Source organism: Erigeron canadensis, chromosome 8, assembly GCF_010389155.1.
Source record: "Erigeron canadensis isolate Cc75 chromosome 8, C_canadensis_v1, whole genome shotgun sequence".
In the NCBI taxonomy this organism is placed as follows: Eukaryota; Viridiplantae; Streptophyta; class Magnoliopsida; order Asterales; family Asteraceae; genus Erigeron; species Erigeron canadensis.
Genome location: NC_057768.1, coordinates 8,315,287 through 8,335,031, shown reverse-complemented (window position 1 = coordinate 8,335,031; position 19,745 = coordinate 8,315,287). Strand labels below are relative to the sequence as shown.

The following is a 19,745-nucleotide window of genomic DNA, read 5'->3' as shown; positions in this document are numbered from 1 at the left end:
GTTGGCCTCGCTTTGAAATACTTTTTCTTGAAATGCTTAGTCACAGCGGCAAGAGCTTGGTAAAATTCATCAAGAACACCATCTCTTGGAGCCAAGAAATCTTCTCCCTCCTCATCAGACGAAGAAACAACAGTCATTTGTCTTTTAAGAGCCTCAGAAACCTTTCTTTCAACAACCAATGCCAAAGGATCAGTAGATACAACTTCTGGCACTTTGTTGAATGAAAATTTGCTTAGAACTTGATGCTCATTCAACTTGAAAGATTCATAAAGAATATGAATGGTGAATTTGGTCTGATCTTGATGTTGCTTGATTTGAGTTCCATAATCTTCCCACTCAGGACCAAGTGCTTTGATGAATTTGATGTTCAGCTCAATTTCAGTTTTCTTGACCTTGTTCTTTCTGAGCTCATTGATTACATTGCAAAATCTGTAGTACATGGACTCGAGAGATTCATTTGGTGATTTCTGAAAATTGTCAAACTCAGTTAAGACATTTGTCAGTCGGATTGTTGAGGATACATCAGCACCTTCCATTTGTCTAGCAACTTCATCCCAAATCTCCTTTGCTGTGTCATAAGAATCAACTGAGCCATAGATCTCATCAAGAAGTGCTTGATACAAGCATGACCTAGCTCTGTTGTCAGCAGCAGTACGATCTCTTTGTTCGGCATTCAAAAGATCAGGAGTTAAAATAGCACCGGTAGTAGGATGACGATGCATAGCAAGTCCATTCATGATTGAATCCTTAAGCATGTGACCATTAGTCTGACGTTCCACATAATCCATGAACCTTTTCTTCCAAAGTCCATAGTTACCACGATAAAGAACTGGAGGTCTTGTATCAGTACCCAGAGCCAATGCTTCACGAGTAGCCATTAGAAATTGATTTGAGAATTGAATTGATTTTGAAGAAAGTATGAAACGATCTAAATGAGATAGAATGAAACGATCTAAAGTTGGAAAGATAGGAAAACGATCCAAATTGATAAATGAATTGAAACGATCTAATTTTTTATTGGAAATGAAACGATCTAAATCTGTCTTCAGGAATAAAATGATCTAAATTGAATTTTGGATGAAAAATTCTAAGTATTCTGAATGAATTTGGACAGAGTTTTGGTATGAAATGTAATGGAATGAATTGAGCAAAACCAATCACGAAGATCAGTTACCCAAGAAGTAATCAAACCAGGAATTGTTTGAGTGAAAGATGAAACGATCTAAAAGAGATCGTTTTGGATTCACCAAAACTGAAACGATCTAAAAGAGATCGTTTTGGTTTTTCAAAGTCTGAAATGATCTAAAAGAGATCGTTTTAGATTTCTTCACAGAATTTCACCAAAACTTGATTATTTTCAAGAAATTGAATTGACCAAAACCAATCCAAAGGATCAGCTAGCCACAATCAACTCTTCACACCACAACCACACTTGTCAAAACGATCTAATTTGAATCGTTTTACAAGCCACCACACTGAAATGTAAGTATCAAGGAAAGAAAAACTGAAATGATCTAAATAAGATCGTTTTAGCTTTACAATGTCGTCTTCAACCTCTGAACATGAACAACTCCATTGACGATTTAAAAAACTTCAATATCTTTTGATTTTCTGAGAATTGGAACATGAAACCACTTGCAAACAGTTTGTTTTCACCTTAGCAACAATCCGATTAACACAATTCAGCTTATAACACAACAGAATCAAATCCCAAATTTTAGCGCCAAAAATTCAAAATCTGAACTTTTGATCCAGATAGAATTAGAACACGAAACTTTAGAGGATTATGTAATTAACTATGAGGAATCGAACGGTGACCAAACATTTGTGATTTTATGTGATTTGAGAGGTTATTTTTGAATTTTCAGTGATTAAAAAAAACGAACAAAAACAGAATTAAAAGGTGATTGTTTGATGAATTGTGATTGAATTCAGTTATGGATCGAGATCAAAACGATGTTTTGCCCTGATACCACATGTAACAACACGATTTTATCACTCGAATTCACATCAACAATGGCGGTTTAGTGTGTGTGTGTGTTCTTGGTGTTTGTGTGTGTGTTGAGAGAGAATCGGGATCAAGTGTGTGTTATTCAGGTGTAATGGTATGAAAAATGTGTCAAGGTTATGCCAAGGTTATGATTTCTAAGGAATTGAGGCTATTTATAGTTTAAACTAACCAACTATGCTAATTATCACAATTAGCCCCTCAACCTTAGAAATAATCAACACATGACTTAACAACAAGTAAGTCCATAACTTAAATTACAATGTATCACTATTTTTGGATTTCTAACAGTACTGATACTTTATTTTTATAGATACAGGTTAGTAGTACAAGTAAACAACAACAAAGAGAGCATGGATTGTGTTCTTATCAAAGATAATGCTGCTAAGCTCATAGGATGCACATTCGATGAGTTAATTGCCAGGGAGTCGCAAGAGGTTTGTTACTTCACAAATTTTAATATATATCTTTATCAGCATGCATAGTTAACTTATCATACTTCTTCATCAGCATGCATAGTTAACTTATCATACTTCTTCTATAGGGTAATGGCGATCCTAACTGGATAATTGAGTTCTTTATTACTTCCTTAATTGGAGTCCCGGTCATGTTCGGTATCAAAGTTGATCAATACAATATGAAACCTGAATTTTCGCGTAGGTTTACAGTGTCACGAATTGAATGGAAAGTCTAATTCCGACTAGCTGGCCACCCCACTTTCCGGCGGTTGAATACTTTCATTCCTATTTAGTAAAAGAAACTGGCTGCCCCTCAGGATCTTTCTCTGCAAGAAAGAAATCCCTGCTCTGGCTGTGTGCCTGTGTGAATAGACCGAACGTCTCACCAGCTTCAGCGAGTTTTTCTACTTAAAGTATTCAGCTAAAGCAAAGAAAAAAAAGAACATATTCGTGCCGATTTTGGGCTCTGCTGGAAGATATTGCTGAGCACCAAAGCAAAGTACACACGTGATTCTGCACCAAAACAAACTACTATGGTGCTGAACTTGGTGTCTTAAACACCATCAATGTCATTATGCCACGTGTAGTTCTCCCGTTGCTCTCGGTTGTTGCCAATACAACATCTACACTTCTACAACCAAAGGTCACCGATTGTGAAGAAGCAATGATGGATGAAATTCAATGGGGGCCTTGTGTAACTTCTAAAACCATAAATGAAGCTCCTATTATGGACTCAAATGGCACACATGTGGAACCTTTGGACAAGATCAATGAATGCGCGCAACATGATTAATGATGTTGCTATGGAAGATAAACATAAGATAATTAAGGACGCCAATGATTCCAAGGTTCAAGATACTATACAAGTCGTCAATTAATTATTTTGAACATTTATCGTTCATTGTTTTTTCTACTATCTTATGTTTGATTTTGCGACATTTCATGTTATGTCTTTATAATTCACTCCATCTTTATAGACAAACTTGAACATGTTTCAAGTATTTTAAACATATTTGCACTTTTGTTAATTTATTGGGATACTTGCACTTTTGTCAATTCATTGTTCTAACCCGGTCAACGACCGGGTATTGTTCTAGTTAAAATGATGAAGCTCAAGAATTTATTTCCTACTTTCACATACGTAAATATATAAATGATTAACTCTTCAAATAACGATACTTCCAACTCTATTCCTATAATCCATAAGTTAATATATTGGTTCTAGACAATTATGTTTAAGTTGAAAAATTATGTTATGTTTAATTTGAAGTTTTTTTTATATATATATACGAGAGTAAGTACCCGCACATTGCGGCAGTGAGATATTGGGGGTGATATGTCATAAAGTGTGATAGGTCATAGAGTGTGATAGCCAAATGCATTAACTGGGTTCCGCTCTCGGATTTAAAATTCCGTCGAAAGTATATCGAATGACATCTCTAATGAAAGAACATGAAATTTTAAGAACACTCATATAATTTTTATAATTTATCAATGTTCGGTTTTTGAGATAAAATATTTTGAATGAATTGGAGGAATAAATGATTTATGAAGGAGAGAGAAAAAAATGGATTGGTTGAGATTTAAGGAGAGCATAAAAAGTATTATAGTTATTTTAGTTAAATATAGAATAGATAAGGTGTATTTTACGAAAGTAAATATTGAAACTTAAAATGTAAACAGGGGAGATCTGCTTTATTAATATTATATATATATATATAAATTTTTCTACAAATAATTTCAAAACTATTATTTTATATATAAGAACTCACTATTCACTGATCCAATTTTTAATAAATCTACTCCCACCCTCGCCGATCCGATCTTGATTCCCGGAGTTCTACAACCTTGATGACATGTGTAAAATTAAGGGGCAAAATTGGAAAAGATAATTAATGGATACTACATGACGGCTTCTTGTAGTTTTACGAGGATTTATAATTTTTCTTAAAAGATAATGTCTGGTCTATCAATTATCATATCTTTGTCGGTACCACAAAAATCAAACTTATAAGACTTGACTGCTAGTGATGGACATCTTAACGCCAACAAAATATACTACAGTACTAGACCACTTGTTTGCGTTTGGCATAGTTTTGCAATCAAAAAGTGGTCCTTATAATAGGAAGGCCATTTATTTAAGTCATTATGTTATGAGGTCTTGATTTATCCCATTTTCCCATTTTCTAAGAATTAATCAAGATCATGTAATATAGATAAATTGTATTGACAATTTTCTAAACTATACACATGTTTGATTTTGATACACACCGTGAATATGACTTCTCTTGATAAAATTAATACAGAAGGAAGAAAAATGAAATATGATGGAAAAGATGGTCCATTATTTGAGACAATCATAAGAGGAAAAGAAAAGAAGCTAAAAAGAGTGTTTGCAACAACAGTATTGCTAAGTATAATATGGATATGGATATACAGGACAACACAAGTGTTACATGGAAGTTGGAGATTAAGAACGGTCGGAATGTTTGTTTCGGAGATATGTTTCGGTGTGTATTGGGTGTTGACGCAGTCGGTTCGATGGAATCCTACTGATCGCCGTACCTTCAAACAGAGACTCTTCCAAAGGTACGTACGACTTCCATTTTTACCAAACTAGATTACCAAGGGATATTTCACTCAACTAGTCTAAAAAGTAGCTAAGCTTGACAGCGGATTGTATTTACTCTATCGTCTATGTGATTTTAGATAAAGGTGGGCCACAAGATTAGTATTATATGTAAGAAAAAACAAAAAAGAGAGTTGTATAAAATTTTTTTATTAGTTTGTTTAAAAATTTATCATATCAAATATATATTTAATATATTTATTTAAAGGCAAAATCACGATAATTTCCGTCTGCATTGGGCGGTTTTAATTAGTTCAATTACTTTTTGTTATTGATGATTTATGTTCTAAACACTTTGACATATAAAATACATACTTATTCAAAGACAATACCACAAATAAAATTAATAAAAGTTTTTAATATATTATTTGAAAACCTAAAAACGATTATGTTTTGTTATTGATGATGTGTCGCTATATATGTTTGTTAAAATATTTGACATATGAAATGATATTTATTCAAAGGCAATAACACAAAAAAGTAGTTTTGATATATTATTTGAAAACCCAAAAGAAAAAAAATGTAATAAACCAAAAAGTAACCGTAATTTTAAACCTCAAAAGGATTTAATGTGGTAAAATCTGAATATTTTTACAAAATAGAATAAACGTTTTAATATAATTACAAAAAAGTTGTTTTGATATATTATTTGAAAACCCAAAAGAAAAAAAATGTAAGAAACCAAGAAGTAACCCGTAATTTTAAACCTGAAAGGGATCTAATATGGTAAAATCTGAATATTGTTACAAAAAAAAAGAGAATAAACGTTTTCAATATAATTACAAAAAATAGTTTTGATATATTATTTGAAAACCCAAAAGAGAAAAAAATGTAAGAAATCAGGAAGTAACCCGTAATTCTAAACATGAAAGGGATCTAATGTGGTAAAATCTAAATATTGTTACAAAAAAAAGAATAAATGTTTTCAATATAATTATTTGAAGACCTGAAAGAAAAAACATATGAAAAAAACCAGGAAGTAACTCGTATTAGAAAAACCGAACCAGATGCGATTTGACAAAATCCGAATAATGGTGTGGGTTATAACATGGACGAATAGTAACTCGTCACTTCACAAGCTTTAATTATTAGAGTATTTAATTATGCACCTAAACTTTCCATATTGCTTTAAAAATATTTGTACCAATTGTTTAAGAAGTTGTAAATAAAGTGCTTACCAATTGCTTATTCATGTTACTAGATATAACTTTGTCCACTTTTAGCTGGATGTATGTTCGTATGTGAAGTCAAAGTTATGTTGATAAATTAGTTGCTCTATAGAAATTACGAGTAATACTTCAAAAGAATCGTACTAAAATAGTTGAAAAGTATACCCTAAGGCTAAATGGAGTGGGGCGCTCCAGGAAGGCAACCCACCAGTGTCGCCGGGAACACCACCCCGGGTAGGCGATCTGCCCGTTTGGCGATCTCTACGAGTCAGCGGCCCACACACACAAAACCACTTTTACAAAATCGGGAGGCTGTTTTGGTACTTCAATATGTGAACTTTTCCACAATACACCCCACATTATAGGAAATTTGAAATTTTAGAATGGCCTTACAAAAATAAAAATAGACAAGTACGATACCTTAAAAAGTAATAAGCCCTTAAGTAAACCCATATTCTTTGTTCATTTAACTAAATGAATGAAAATGAAAAAACTTCCCAAAGTAGTTATGACAACCTATTTTATATCAGTATTTGATATGATATAATATTTATTTAACACTCATTAGTTATGCATGTGTTGCATGATATAATAATATTTTCTAAGTGGTTTAGTGAACGAAACAGGTATGAAAATAAGTTGCCAGAGGTGGACATATTTGTTTGCACGGCTAACCCTGTCATTGAGCCACCAATGATGGTGATCAGTACTGTTTTATCAGTTATGGCATATGACTACCCACCAGAGAAACTTGCTATCTATCTCTCTGATGATGGTGGATCTGAACTTACCTTCTACGCTCTCAATCAAGCAGCCGTTTTCTCTAAGTACTGGCTGCCATACTGCCGAAACTACAAGGTGGAGCCACTATCTCCTACCGCCTATTTCAATTCAGTGTCTCAACCATCGAACACAAAACACAATCAAGATTTTATTTCCATTCAGGTAATGATGATTTTTAGATTAGCACTTTTAACAACCTTTATAAAAATGAGGTCGTATAAGTATGTAAAATGCATATGCACCGAGACTATGCATAACATTTTTCATAAGTTGAAAAAAAAGTGTTCTCTTTCGTTTTGCAGAAACTATTTGTAGACATGAAGACTCGGATTGAGAATGTGACCAAGATTGGAAGAGTTCCTGAAGAATTACGTTTGGAACATGAAGGATTTGCAGAATGGGACTCGTTTACATCTCCACGTGATCACAGTGCCATCATACAAGTAGGAAAGTTTAGTTTTTTATTTTAATTAGTGAACATTGTTTACAACTTAAATAACTTTTGTTGTCAACATGATTAGTTACACTTAGAGGTGACCCAAATCATCAAACCAGGTAGATTGGCTAACTAGCAAAATGGGTCATTTTTATACAAAAAGATTTTGGCTGACCCAAATTAAAGCAAGTTTTATACAACATTTTCCTGTTGTTCATCTACAAATAGTTAATAATAACTTAAATAGAAAGATAGTTACAGATAGTTTTATTTGCAGATTATGCTTGATCATGATCATGATATTGAGGGGAAAATCCTTCCAAAGTTAGTCTATATAGCTAGGGAAAAAAGACCAGCTCATTCCCATAACTTCAAAGCTGGCGCCATGAACACGTTGGTAACTAGTACTTAGTATTATCTACATTCATTTTCTTTTCATTTTGTGCTTCTTTTGATAAGACGACAATTATGCAGATAAGGGTGTCATCTATGATAAGCAATGGACCGATAATTCTAAATGTCGACTGTGATATGTACTCTAGTTCTAGTGATGCCGTAAGGGATGCCCTTTGCTTCTTCATGGATGAAGAAAAAGGCCATGAGATTGCTTTTATTCAGTACCCACAGTGTTTTGAAAATCTTACAAAGAATGAACTTTATGGTGGTTCTCTTCGAGTAATCACTGAGGTGAAAGATTTAAATCTTTAAACTCGAGTTGACAAATTAGACAGGTTGGGTAAAATCTTAGTAATCTTATGTATGTATTCAAACCAGTCGGTTTGGACAGTTTGGATTGTCATGAAACACTTTTGTCCAAAATTTAAAAACCATTAGTGTGTCAATTAGAGCTTTAATGACCTTAAAATATGCAATAGATAACATATTTGAGCGACTTTTGAATTTAAACCAAACAGAACAGACCACCCACATATAAGTAAATGAGTTAGAAATCCACCTAAACTAAGTATATACGGATTAATTGAAATTTTTTTATACAAGTTTAAAAAGTTTTTTTTTATTTTTGAAGGTTGATTTACATGGTCATGATGGTGTTGGCGGGCCTTTATACATTGGAACTAACTGTTTTCACCGGAGAGATATTCTATCAGGAAAAAGTTTAAATGATGGAAGTAAAATCAACTGGAGATTGGAAAATCATCACAAAGAGAAATTGGAATACACGATTGAAAAAATAAAGAGTCTTGCAAGTTGCACGTTTGAAATCAACACCGAATGGGGCAAAGAGGTATATATTACGTCATTCATTTTTCCTCTTCAATTTGTTCATCTTTAACTGGTAAAAAACTGCTCTATTTTATATTACTTTACTTTTATTTTTATACTTCCCAATAAACACTAAGAAGAACTAACGATAGGGTTCAATACCTGATCTTCATCCTCAAGAGATTAAAGACTATATACCAAATGGGCATACATATATATATATATATATAATGGATTCGGGTTATGGCAAGTTTTTTTGGAACGAAGTTGAATGTGTCAACTCGTCAAGCCCTAGCATAATTTTTTTCCAATTTATTAGAGCAGTCACAATGCCTCCGTGTCCAACTTGTGCGAGACTTGTATTCTGTTGTGACCCTAACAAGAACCAGTGGTGAAATAACGGGGAGTGATAGATCTACAACATATTTTAGTCATCCACAACAAATGTACAACTATATAAAACATGCATTGTTGTGGATAGTTAAACATTATTATTGTAGATTTATTACTCTTCATACTGATAAAGTGGGTATGGTGAAATAACGATAGAGTTGGTATTGTGAGTACTGTTATAACATTTGAGTCAGTGTCCTTAAACAAATGGTTTATTGGTTTGCAGGGTTACAACGAATTACAAAAATACTTGAACGTTAAACTATGGGGTAATAAAACATAATCATAACCATTTTTAAGTTTTATTATATTACCATTTGGAGATAAACCTAATCATAATTGAATCCACTCGTTATAAGTGATTTTATCAATACTGTCACTTTTAGTTCCTTGAATCATTTCATTTTTAGATTTTCGTTTTAGTTGATCACAATCACACATGTGCTTTTGCGTGCCCATTTAGATTCATTTTACATGTTCCATTTGTGTATTTTAGATCGGGTTGAAATATGGGTGCCCAGTTGAGGATGTGTTAACAGGCCTATCAATCCACTACAGAGGGTGGAAGTCAGTTTATTACAATCCGAAAAGAGAGGCATTTCTCGGTGTTACTACAACCACACTAGACCAGACCCTTGTCCAACATAAAAGATGGTCCGAAGGTGATCTCATGATTTTGCTCTCAAAATATAGCCCGGTTTGGTATGGGCTTGGAAAGCTTCACCCTAGTCAAGTGATGGGCTATTTGATCTATTGTTTATGGTCTCCTTCCTCCTTGCCAACTCTCTATTACACTATTGTCCCTTCCCTTTGTCTCCTAAACGGCGTTTCACTTTTCCCTCCGGTATGTGATCTCTTTTACCATTCACTTAACATTGTTATCGCGATGAAATGTATTTACATACATAGGCGGCACCAAAAAAATATCTAACCAGGGGCAAAATTTAAAAGTTAATGGAAAAAACCCAAGATAGGGCAAAATTAGAAAATCCATTGGGAAAAAAAAAACTATGACAAATCCGGTGGAACCATAAGAGGGTGGTGGAATGACCGAAAATCCAAGATAGGGCAAAATTAGAAAATCCATTGGGTCCGGTGGAACCATAAGAGGAGGCATTGACCCTCTTGCCCCTTTTTGGTACCGCCTCAGTTTACAACATGTCATAAAACATTGTTGATATATTTAGGTATCAAGCGGATGGTTTCTTCCATTTGCATACATCGTAATCTTCGCCTCAATCTTTAACTGCCATGAATTCCTCCAATCCGGTGGAACCATAAGAGGGTGGTGGAATGACCGAAGAATTTGGATCTACAAACGAACAAGCTCGTATCTCTTTGCATTCCTCGACACAGTTTTGGGCTCCGACTTATCATTTGCAATCAGCTCAAAAGTGGCTGATGACGATGTTCAAGATAGATACAATAAAGAAATGATGGAATTTGGATCATCTTCTCTTTTATCAACCACAATTGTGACACTATCAATGGTCTATTTGTTGTGCTTCATAAGGTTTGTCATCAAATTAATTTTGATGGACACAAAAACTTGGAGGTCATACTATGAGACCATGGCATTTCAAATACTAATTTGTGTCGTATTGGTGGTACTCAACATACCATTGTACTCGGGTCTTTTCTTTCGTAAAGATAACGGAAAGATTCCGAGCTCTGTTGCTGCTAAATCGATTTCTCTTGCGTTGTTCATTTGTATGGTTTTCTCCTTTCTGTAGTATGTATATCTCGATACAATGAGATATAAGTCCATCTTAAAGTTTTTATTGTTTTGTTATGTAATTTTGGATTTTCATGTTCTTAAGTGTATAGTGTTTTTAGTAGCATATGAAGTACATTAAAGTTTACTTCACTACTTTAGCCAGTTACCAAAATGATTTGAATATCTAATAACTAATCGAACTAATTTAAACATTAGAAAATAATACAGACGTTTTTAAAAATTGGATACCCGATGAAGGGTTTTTTTTTTTTTTTGAAATAATTAGATAAACTTCCAAGTTAAATGTTTAGTTTATTCAAGAGTGGAAAGGAAAGGAGAAGAGAGTGAGAAATTATAAAATGCATTCTTAAGATAAGTGTGGAAAAGGAAGGAATGGAAAGGATTAGAGGGGGAAGTGCGGTTGTTTTTTGTTTCAAAAGTTTTCCACTCATTTTTGAGATGATTAGAATAGAAAATCTCTGCTCTCCTTTCCACCCTTAAATTAATCTAAACAATACTTAGTTAAGACAGCAAATTAATAGTCTAGTGATAATAACAAATACTTTATTAAAATCCCGATGTTAATGATACAATGATATAACTAGGCATACAGGAAACCAATATATTTCCACACATTTGTTAACGAAAAAAAAAAAATAGTGATATTCAAATCATTTTCACACATTTTTGACATGTCTCAAACTCTTTTATTATGCATTATTTGGTATTAGACAATGCCATTTCTGCCCCCTCTATCGCTTAACTTTCTAACTCAATCTTCACATTGATGCGAGACAAAGGAAATCAGAAGTACTGATATAGGGCAACAAGGTCGGGTTTTAAGCAAATATATTTTCAATAGGCTTAACTTCTTCAAAGGCTTGTTGCTTATCCTTGGCTATTTTCTTGAGCCGAGCCAACTCGAGGTCAGTACTCATCTTCTTCTTGTACATCTCCATGAAAGTCATAGGTTCTTCCATTATTGATTTCTCTCCTTCCTTAATCTTCAATGGGTACACAACTGCTTCCGGCGCAGGGTTTTGAAACGTTGCAATTGATAGTCGGCTGGTATTTGAGTTCACCACGGCTTGGTGGTCTGCATTCTTGAACCTCCCGTTGCTCAAATACTATTAGAAACAAAATCTCGTATTACTTTCAAAATTTCCATTAGGGAAAAAAGTTACGAGTGTCAGTTCTTGCATAAGTAGTGCATTCTGTGTATTATCTAAAATAATAAACACTTACATGTCCATGATCACCAAGATTAACCACGAAAGCACCTTCAACAGGCTCGACAGTGATCCAATTCTTGCCACCATCACGAGTCGCTTGAAGCCCGCCAACTTGGTCCTGAAGCAACAATGTGATCGTTCCTGGATCAGTATGTCGCTTCAGGCCCAATGTAAGGTCGGGTTGAGGACATTTTGGATAGTGATTCACCACTACCTTTTGGTCCATATCAACACATGCTTTTGTAAGGGCTTCTTTCTCAAGTCCCATGGCCTCGGATAACACCTCTAGAAGCTTGCAAGCCAGGCCCATTAACACCTTGCTATATTCCTCAGTAACAGCCCTCCATTCATTGGGCTTATCGGGCCACCTTGAGTAGTCCCTTGCTTTTATCGGGTATGAGAAGTAGGTTACAATCTCCCTCCAATCTTGCACTGCTTCTCCCTAAATCATTTATTAAAATTATTTATAAATAATGCGTCTCAAGTAGTAAAACCAAAACCATTCAGTCAAAACAAGTGATGCAAAAAAATAAATGTTGTCTAAATATTTATAACACTCTACTTTTTTTAAGGTACATTATCTATAAGTATTTACGATTCTCCAAGTTAGTAATTACACGTCAATAGTCCAGATTCGAACATGAGGCCAGTTACCCACCTTCCCCTTGGATCATTAGATCAAGAGCTCATTAGCAAATTTTACAGGAAAAAAAAAAGATAATTATTTCTATTAGTGTATTTGAACATATCTATGAATGATTAACCAGGCCAAACTAACCTCTTTATGGTTACGTAACCGGTTAATTAATACACTTATGTAACTTACTGCTTGCTATTGCTGGTTTTCTTACACCATAAGACATGCCATATGTATGAACTTACTATCATGTATCTTGAATGACAATTGAAAAAAAAAAAAAAAAGAAAGGGTCAAGCTGTTACATATTTAGCCAACTATTTCACGTGTTTCGAATAATAACCACAAATCTTTGCCTAATAAGAAAGACAAATGATATTCTTACAAAATATTTTAATTATTTACAACAATACCTGCATCATGCAGTTGTATTCTATACATAAAAATTTGTATATATTTGTTGTAGATGGTTAAATTCTATTGTAAAAATATCACTTCCCAATAAGAAAATCTTCAAAATATAACATACTAGATAATTAACCCGGGTTCAACCCGGGTTTATTAATAAAAGTTTTCTAACAAGTTTTCGTCACTGAAGTTGCGACGAAATTGATTGGTAAATTCTTAAAATTTCTATGTTATCATTAACTAAAACATTTTATGGTTTTGATAAGCAAAATGCATATAGATACCTTTAAATTTTTGTATCAAATATACTTAGTGTGCGTAAACAACAAAATAAATATATTATTCATAACCTCAAAATATTATACCTTATGTTTCAACAAAAAATAATTTTTTTTAACTTGCATAATAATTTAAAAACTGTTATGACAAAATTATGTAGATGATGGAAATTTAACAAGTATAAGTTATTAGAGTTTTTAAAAAGAAATAATAAAAACTTTTTTTAAATGACATCATAAATAACAAAAATAAAAGTGAAATAAATCATAAATTAAATAATCATATTTTAATTTACATGAGGCTTAGGGTAGAAAAGAAATAAATTACAAATCATAATTCAATAAGAAAATGATTTAAACTTTAAATAAAGATGTTGTCATAAATCAAAATAATAAAAAAGAAATAATTAATATAAAAAATTCTAATAATGACAAGTGTGTATTGCTTAAAAAATAATGATGTCATACAAATTTTGTTTTATGAATATAAGAGAAGAGAATAGATTCTTTAATTAGAATACACATAAAATCACCTAAAAAAAAAAGTATATAACTTGATTTTTCTAAAACTGGACATAAAATTGTAACTCCAAATACATAAAACTAAAATCATCAAAGGAATGAGATTTCCTCAAGTTTTCCCAACTTGATTAGTCAAGTTGGGATGATCTTGACCCTTGATTGAAAATCAAGAGACAAGATTCAATAATTATCATTGAATCTTGGCCCTTGATTTCCATCCAAGGGTCAAGATCCTCCTAACTTGACTAGTCAAGTTGAGAAAACTTGAGAGAATCCTCCTGCCGGCATTATAGCTCCATAAAACTGGTCATAACACCAAAATTAATTATTTATAACAAATGTATAAATTTTATTATACAAATTACAACGATATATACATGTATTGTTGTAGATAACTAAATATTGTCATATCAATCTCATTAAATTCATGGGGTAGCTAGACGCAGTACTATGTAGATTGTGGTCCTCATGCCGCAAGGGGATGTCGGTTAGCTAGACAGTATTATGTAGATTTGTGGTCCGCATGCCGCAAGGTGATGTTAACTAACACTGGTATGTTGATCGGTCTATACGCTGTGTATATGAATTCATATATGTTGTATCCTATTGGCCTATTGTAGTTGTTTTATTGTACTTATATATATCTAATTTAATGATATATGTAACTATATATGTAACATCATGTGTCAAGGGGACATACACAACAGATATGTGTCCTTTTTTATGTAATGTTGGACGAGAAAGGTTGTGGGACCTCAAAAAGGTTATGGCACAGTGACCAATCTTAATTTCAAACGCGAAATGCGAATAGTAGGGAGTTAAAAGTAAATTTATCAAAAGCTACTTCACTCAACCTAAATGAACTGCACAAAAGTTTTGACTTCTTTAAATCCCGAAATTTTTAATGACGATGATGATCCCCCCTTAACGGCATGTATTCGGCGTTTTGATTTTTTAGGGAGTGAGGATACCCAACTTGGGATGAATTCGTCATGTGAAGCCATGTCATCAAGTGGGTTGCCCTTTAAAAATTGAAGAGTTAGGCTATCTAGTTGGTTTGGACATCATTTTGGGCGATAGATATCAGTTGCCGTTTTTAATATTTTGGAGGAGTCGCCTTTGAGGATTGGTGTGGGAGGTGATACACATAGCGATTTGGGGATGGGTTTGCCCCACTCTCCACCACTATGTATTAATTTTCTTCTAAAAGTTTATGTTGAAATTTGGTTAAGATATGTTTTATCTAAAATACTTTATTTATTTATTTAAAAATCTACTAAAAATTTACATTTAATATATTTATAATATCATTAATGAAATAATTTATAATATGGATTATTCAACCTTTTAAATAACTACACTACGATCTTTAACATCAAATTTATTTATTTTTGAATGACATCTTTACCATCAATTACTTTTATATTCACCACTAATGTCGCCCCCACCATCCATAACTGCCATTCGTCGTCGTCATAGCCGACGCCACCGCTGTCAGAACCACATGATCATCGTTATCACCATCGCCGCCGCATATGGTTTTGAACATATGGTTTTTGTCATAGGGCACACTAATGTCAGGCCAAAGGCCTTCTATAAGTTTTTTTTTCTTCGATTTTTGGTTTGTTTGGTAATGGTTTAATTTTCAATGAAAATAGGTTTTTTATTGGGTTTATAAAAAAAGTAAAAAAGCTGAATTTAGTTTCGATTCGAGTTAGCAACTTCATAGCATACCATTTTTTTGAAATCAACATTGAGATTTGCTTACTTCAAGTGTGAAAGCGTTCATTCTTAACAACGAAGTGAAGTTGATAAAATCAGATTTGAATGATTGTTTAATACTATCATATATCATAAAGAACTAAGTAGATACATAGTATTGTATTGTAATATCATTAAGCGTGAGTTTAATGAACAGTGTCATCGTCACGTGACACTGTTCTATTAGTCGATCTACGTCCACATTACTACTCGGTTACTATTCGGATTTTATTATATCGGATCCCGTTAAGGTTTTTTTTCTTTTGGTTTTTCTTGGTTTCTTGTACAGTTTTTTTTTGTCTTTTTTGTGTGTTGTTTTCTATCGATTCATCTTATATCCGCATCACTATCTAATTTTGTTATTTCAAATCCCGTTTGGGGTTTTTTTGTTTTCGATTTTTCCTGGTTTTTCTCATAGTTTTTTCCTTTTGTGTTACCAACTGACATATAGGAAATTTTTATTCAACCTTTTGTTTTTTCTTTTTTTTGTTTTTTTCGTTTCATTGCACAAAATAAATATTTGTATTCGATATTGTATACTTTTTTATATGGTTTTCTTAGTTTTCTCACACAAACTTTTTTTTTTCCTTCAAGTTATTTATTGCTTTTTTATTTTTATATTTAAGTAAGTTCAACGCAAGTAAACGAAACCGTTTTAACACGACACCTAGAGCCCCGCAAAGCGAGGCCCAAACCTCCTAGTTAACATTAATTGGGAACTAAACTTATGAAGCATTTTCAACATATAAAACATCAATCTGATATTAATTGTGAGGACTTTGACACTTTAATAGTATTATTGAAAAGAAAGAAACCAACTTCATATTGGTATTTTTTTACGGATTTTTACTCCAATACTTCTTTCACGGTATATGGGAGGTTAAAATATAGATAGATCTTATTTCTGCAAAGTATAGAGACTGTTTCATGGTTTTATTTAGATGGTTGAAAAAGACCTCGGATCTTTACATGCGATGAGGATTGAACCTTTTATCTCTGTTTTCATAAGCCAAGGTGTTTACCTTTTTTAAAAAATATAAGCGTAATATAAAATATGTATATATTTAACTATACATTTGAGTTTTATATACTTAACTTTAATTTTATAGGTAAATCTATTTTTGAGAAACTTATTATTTCCATTCTTGCATGGGTGCATTAGCAAGATTTAAACATAAAACCTCAAAGTCTTAATTTCTACTTTCTTCGTCCAACTAATTGTGTCATATTTTGATTTTTCAATGTCAATATTTATAGACTTTGACCTTAAATATTTTGATGCATATAATTATTAATAGAGTTTAAGCATATACAATCAAGGGTACTCCCTTTCTAGGTCGATTACTTGCCACAAATTAGAACACTCGAGTACAACGTAGACAGTTTTACAGCCATGGTTAAAGTTTTTATAATATAACCGATTAATCGCTAAAGTCTTAAAAATTATATAATACAGTTTTATACACGTACATATAACGTATTTGTCAGCCAAAAAAAAGCATATAAGAGCGGATAGACATTTATTAGGGTCCTTTTATTTTCATTTTTTTCTTCTAAATACACATACACCGATCTACAAGTACATAAATTTGTGTATAAAATATAATTGTTAATTGCATTATAAAGTAGTGTATTTAGAAAAGAAAAAACCCAAATTTATCAAGATATCAATATCAATGGTGGTATCTTTTTAGGTTTTAGAAAAAAACTCGTACATTACTTCACTTTCACGTGGAAAACACGTGAGAGTGTTTAATAGAACCCACAAACGAATGTTTATGAAAGAGACCACCAGTGACGGTTATCTCCGGATGATTACAATTGTCGCTATAATTTATAAGTATGGTTTTAATAATATAATAATCACGGTTAGGAAAAAGAAAAAAAAACATGTAACTATGTAAGTCCATTGAGTAAAAACATAAAAAGTAATGTATTGTATATTACTTGAAGATGGCTAGAAACGATGAAACCTCCTTTCTTGCCTCCGGTCATATCGAACCTTAGCTTCTCCTCGGTAGGCAATTGAAAAAACTCTCTAGCCAATCTAGTCATATCCGACAACAACTTGGTATCGATACCATGATTCACCACCTGAAAAATCCCCCAATCCTCACACGCCTTTACAATTTTGTCACATATTTCAGCCCTACGGGATTTTAACCCACAACCTTCCATGTCATCGATCCCTTCAAGTGAGATCACGGGAATTTCGTTGCTAAATTTGTTATAGGGGATTTTTGGTCGTTCATCCTCATCACGAACGAACTTGTTTTCATGTAACGGGTTTTCGTCCCATTTCAAACATATTGGTGCCATAGGTTTTTGACGTACGTATAGGATAGTGCTCACGAAAAATGGACCTAGTATGTGTGTTATAGTGAAGGAATAATATAATGCGAATTTTAAGGTTTGGCAATATTGCTTGTATTTGTAGCAATGAAATGGGTCGTTGAGTCGTGTGGAGGTTAAGCTTCGAGTGATCAACTTACCACACGTGGTGAGTAAAGTGAAACACGTATGTATTATTTGAATGGGGGTTGTGACACTAATGTGACGTGTATCATTTGAATTTGAGTTTTCAGTTAACAATTCTAGGAAAAAAGGTTGACTATATTCTTAACATTGACATTAGTAAAAGTTTTTTTTTATGAGCAATGCTATAATGACTAACAAATTACGAGTACAATCATTTTTTTTTCCCTAACTCACATGGCATTTTATGTGACCTTCCATGTCACAATGTTAAGTTATCTTTAATACGAGTACTAACTTAACTAAGGTTAATTTTTTCTCCTTTTTTAATCCTCTTTATCATGTTCAACCGATTAATTTCTATCCTTTGAATCTAAACTTTTTTTTCTTGCACCAACTAAATCCAAACAAATTTGTTTGACATCTTAGCTAAATACAATAATATTACTAGATCTATAGATACACATATAAAAATAATCAAAACCCAGTCTGACAATCAATAATATTTCATCCAAAACACATCTTTAATCCATAAACCGAATATCCCATCATGTTCCTTATGAAATCTGATTGTCTAAACATGTCTAATAATTAGCAATGAAATAAAAAAGATATGAAAAAAAAACCCAAAACATGACCTAAATGCTAAACCATCATTGCCGACCCCTATATCCTTTGGATTAATAGATTAAATCTTCATCTTCAATTAACACGCTTATGACATGGAATGCCACATAAAATGCCATGTTTGTTAATAAAAAATATGTTTGTAATTTGTTAGTCATCCTAGCATTTCTTTTTTTAGAGCTTTATTTGAAATTTTCTTCTAATTACTTTAAGAGCTCTTTTTTTTCATTCTAAATCTTTTTTGCTTTTTCTTTTTTTTTATTAAATATATAATTATATTTAAAACTTTATAATAAATTTTGTCCTATTAAAACAAATCTTTTTAAATGTAAAAGATATATATTATCTTTAAAATTCTCCTAAGAATTAAGTTATTATATATACATCTAAATTGTTATTTATCATTTTGATATTTCTTTGATATATATATATATATTTTTTGAGCTATCCATCCATCGAACGAGCATGAAAACTAGTAGATATAGATAGAGAATTATCTATTGTCAAAAGCATTAAACGATTTAAGCAAGTCGAAATTAAGATTCTTATAAGATGTCTATCTAAATAAATATTGCAATTGATCATATATCAATCGGTACCATCATTATGTAATCAAATGAGCAATGAGGGCTGCAAGTTACAGGTTCAAATTTTACCAAAGAAAAGTGAAAAATTTATATCTTATGATCCATTTGTGAATTATGATCCATTTGTGAGAATATTGAGTCATTGGTAATTCATTTTCTACGGTATGCACTCTGGATACTAAAAATGGTACATGAAACCATTCCCACTCATTTACGTTTTTTTTTTATCTAAATAAATATTTTATGTTTGATAAGTCTATCTAAGCAAATATTATTCGTATAAATTAAATAGTTTTGTTGTCTGTCTTATTTGTTAAATTTATTAAGTTAATTAAGTTCTAAACAAATACTACCTAAACTGGATTTTAGACACGTGTCACATACACGAGTTTTATAACATT

At 32.4% G+C, this 19,745-nt stretch overlaps 2 protein-coding genes across 3 annotated transcripts; one reads left to right on the top strand and one right to left on the bottom strand.

The window, feature by feature from the left end:
• Positions 1–4,633: 4,633 nt before the first annotated feature.
• LOC122578439 (cellulose synthase-like protein E1) lies at positions 4,634–10,919 on the top strand. 2 transcript variants are annotated; one of them, XM_043750403.1, is made up of 8 exons: positions 4,634–5,055; positions 6,891–7,209; positions 7,350–7,490; positions 7,761–7,880; positions 7,958–8,170; positions 8,511–8,729; positions 9,597–9,944; positions 10,288–10,919. In XM_043750403.1, the coding sequence occupies exons 1-8, from the start codon at positions 4,745–4,747 to the stop codon at positions 10,831–10,833; spliced, it is 2,217 nt and encodes a 738-aa protein (XP_043606338.1). In that variant the 5' UTR covers positions 4,634–4,744; the 3' UTR covers positions 10,834–10,919. The 2 variants fall into 2 exon arrangements, with proteins under 2 accessions (XP_043606338.1, XP_043606339.1); XM_043750404.1 differs by lacking the exon at positions 7,958–8,170.
• Positions 10,920–11,364: 445 nt separating this feature from the next.
• Positions 11,365–18,066, bottom strand: LOC122610074 (naringenin,2-oxoglutarate 3-dioxygenase). Its single transcript, XM_043783057.1, has 3 exons — positions 17,603–18,066; positions 12,063–12,491; positions 11,365–11,944 (listed from the first exon to the last, which is right to left on the bottom strand). The coding sequence occupies exons 1-3, from the start codon at positions 17,972–17,974 to the stop codon at positions 11,657–11,659; spliced, it is 1,089 nt and encodes a 362-aa protein (XP_043638992.1). The 5' UTR covers positions 17,975–18,066; the 3' UTR covers positions 11,365–11,656.
• Between the last annotated feature and the right edge of the window lie 1,679 nt (positions 18,067–19,745).

Coding starts and splice junctions, on each gene's coding strand:
- LOC122578439 (XM_043750403.1), top strand. CDS start 4,745: ATGACTTCTCTTGATAAAATTAATACAGAAGGAAGAAAAATGAAATAT. Junction 7,491..7,760: donor ATCACAGTGCCATCATACAA/GTAGGAAAGTTT, acceptor TTTTATTTGCAG/ATTATGCTTGATCATGATCA. Junction 7,881..7,957: donor CTGGCGCCATGAACACGTTG/GTAACTAGTACT, acceptor ACAATTATGCAG/ATAAGGGTGTCATCTATGAT.
- LOC122610074 (XM_043783057.1), bottom strand. CDS start 17,974: ATGGCACCAATATGTTTGAAATGGGACGAAAACCCGTTACATGAAAAC. Junction 12,492..17,602: donor TCGTTTCTAGCCATCTTCAA/GTAATATACAAT, acceptor TAAATGATTTAG/GGAGAAGCAGTGCAAGATTG. Junction 11,945..12,062: donor ATCTTGGTGATCATGGACAT/GTAAGTGTTTAT, acceptor TGTTTCTAATAG/TATTTGAGCAACGGGAGGTT.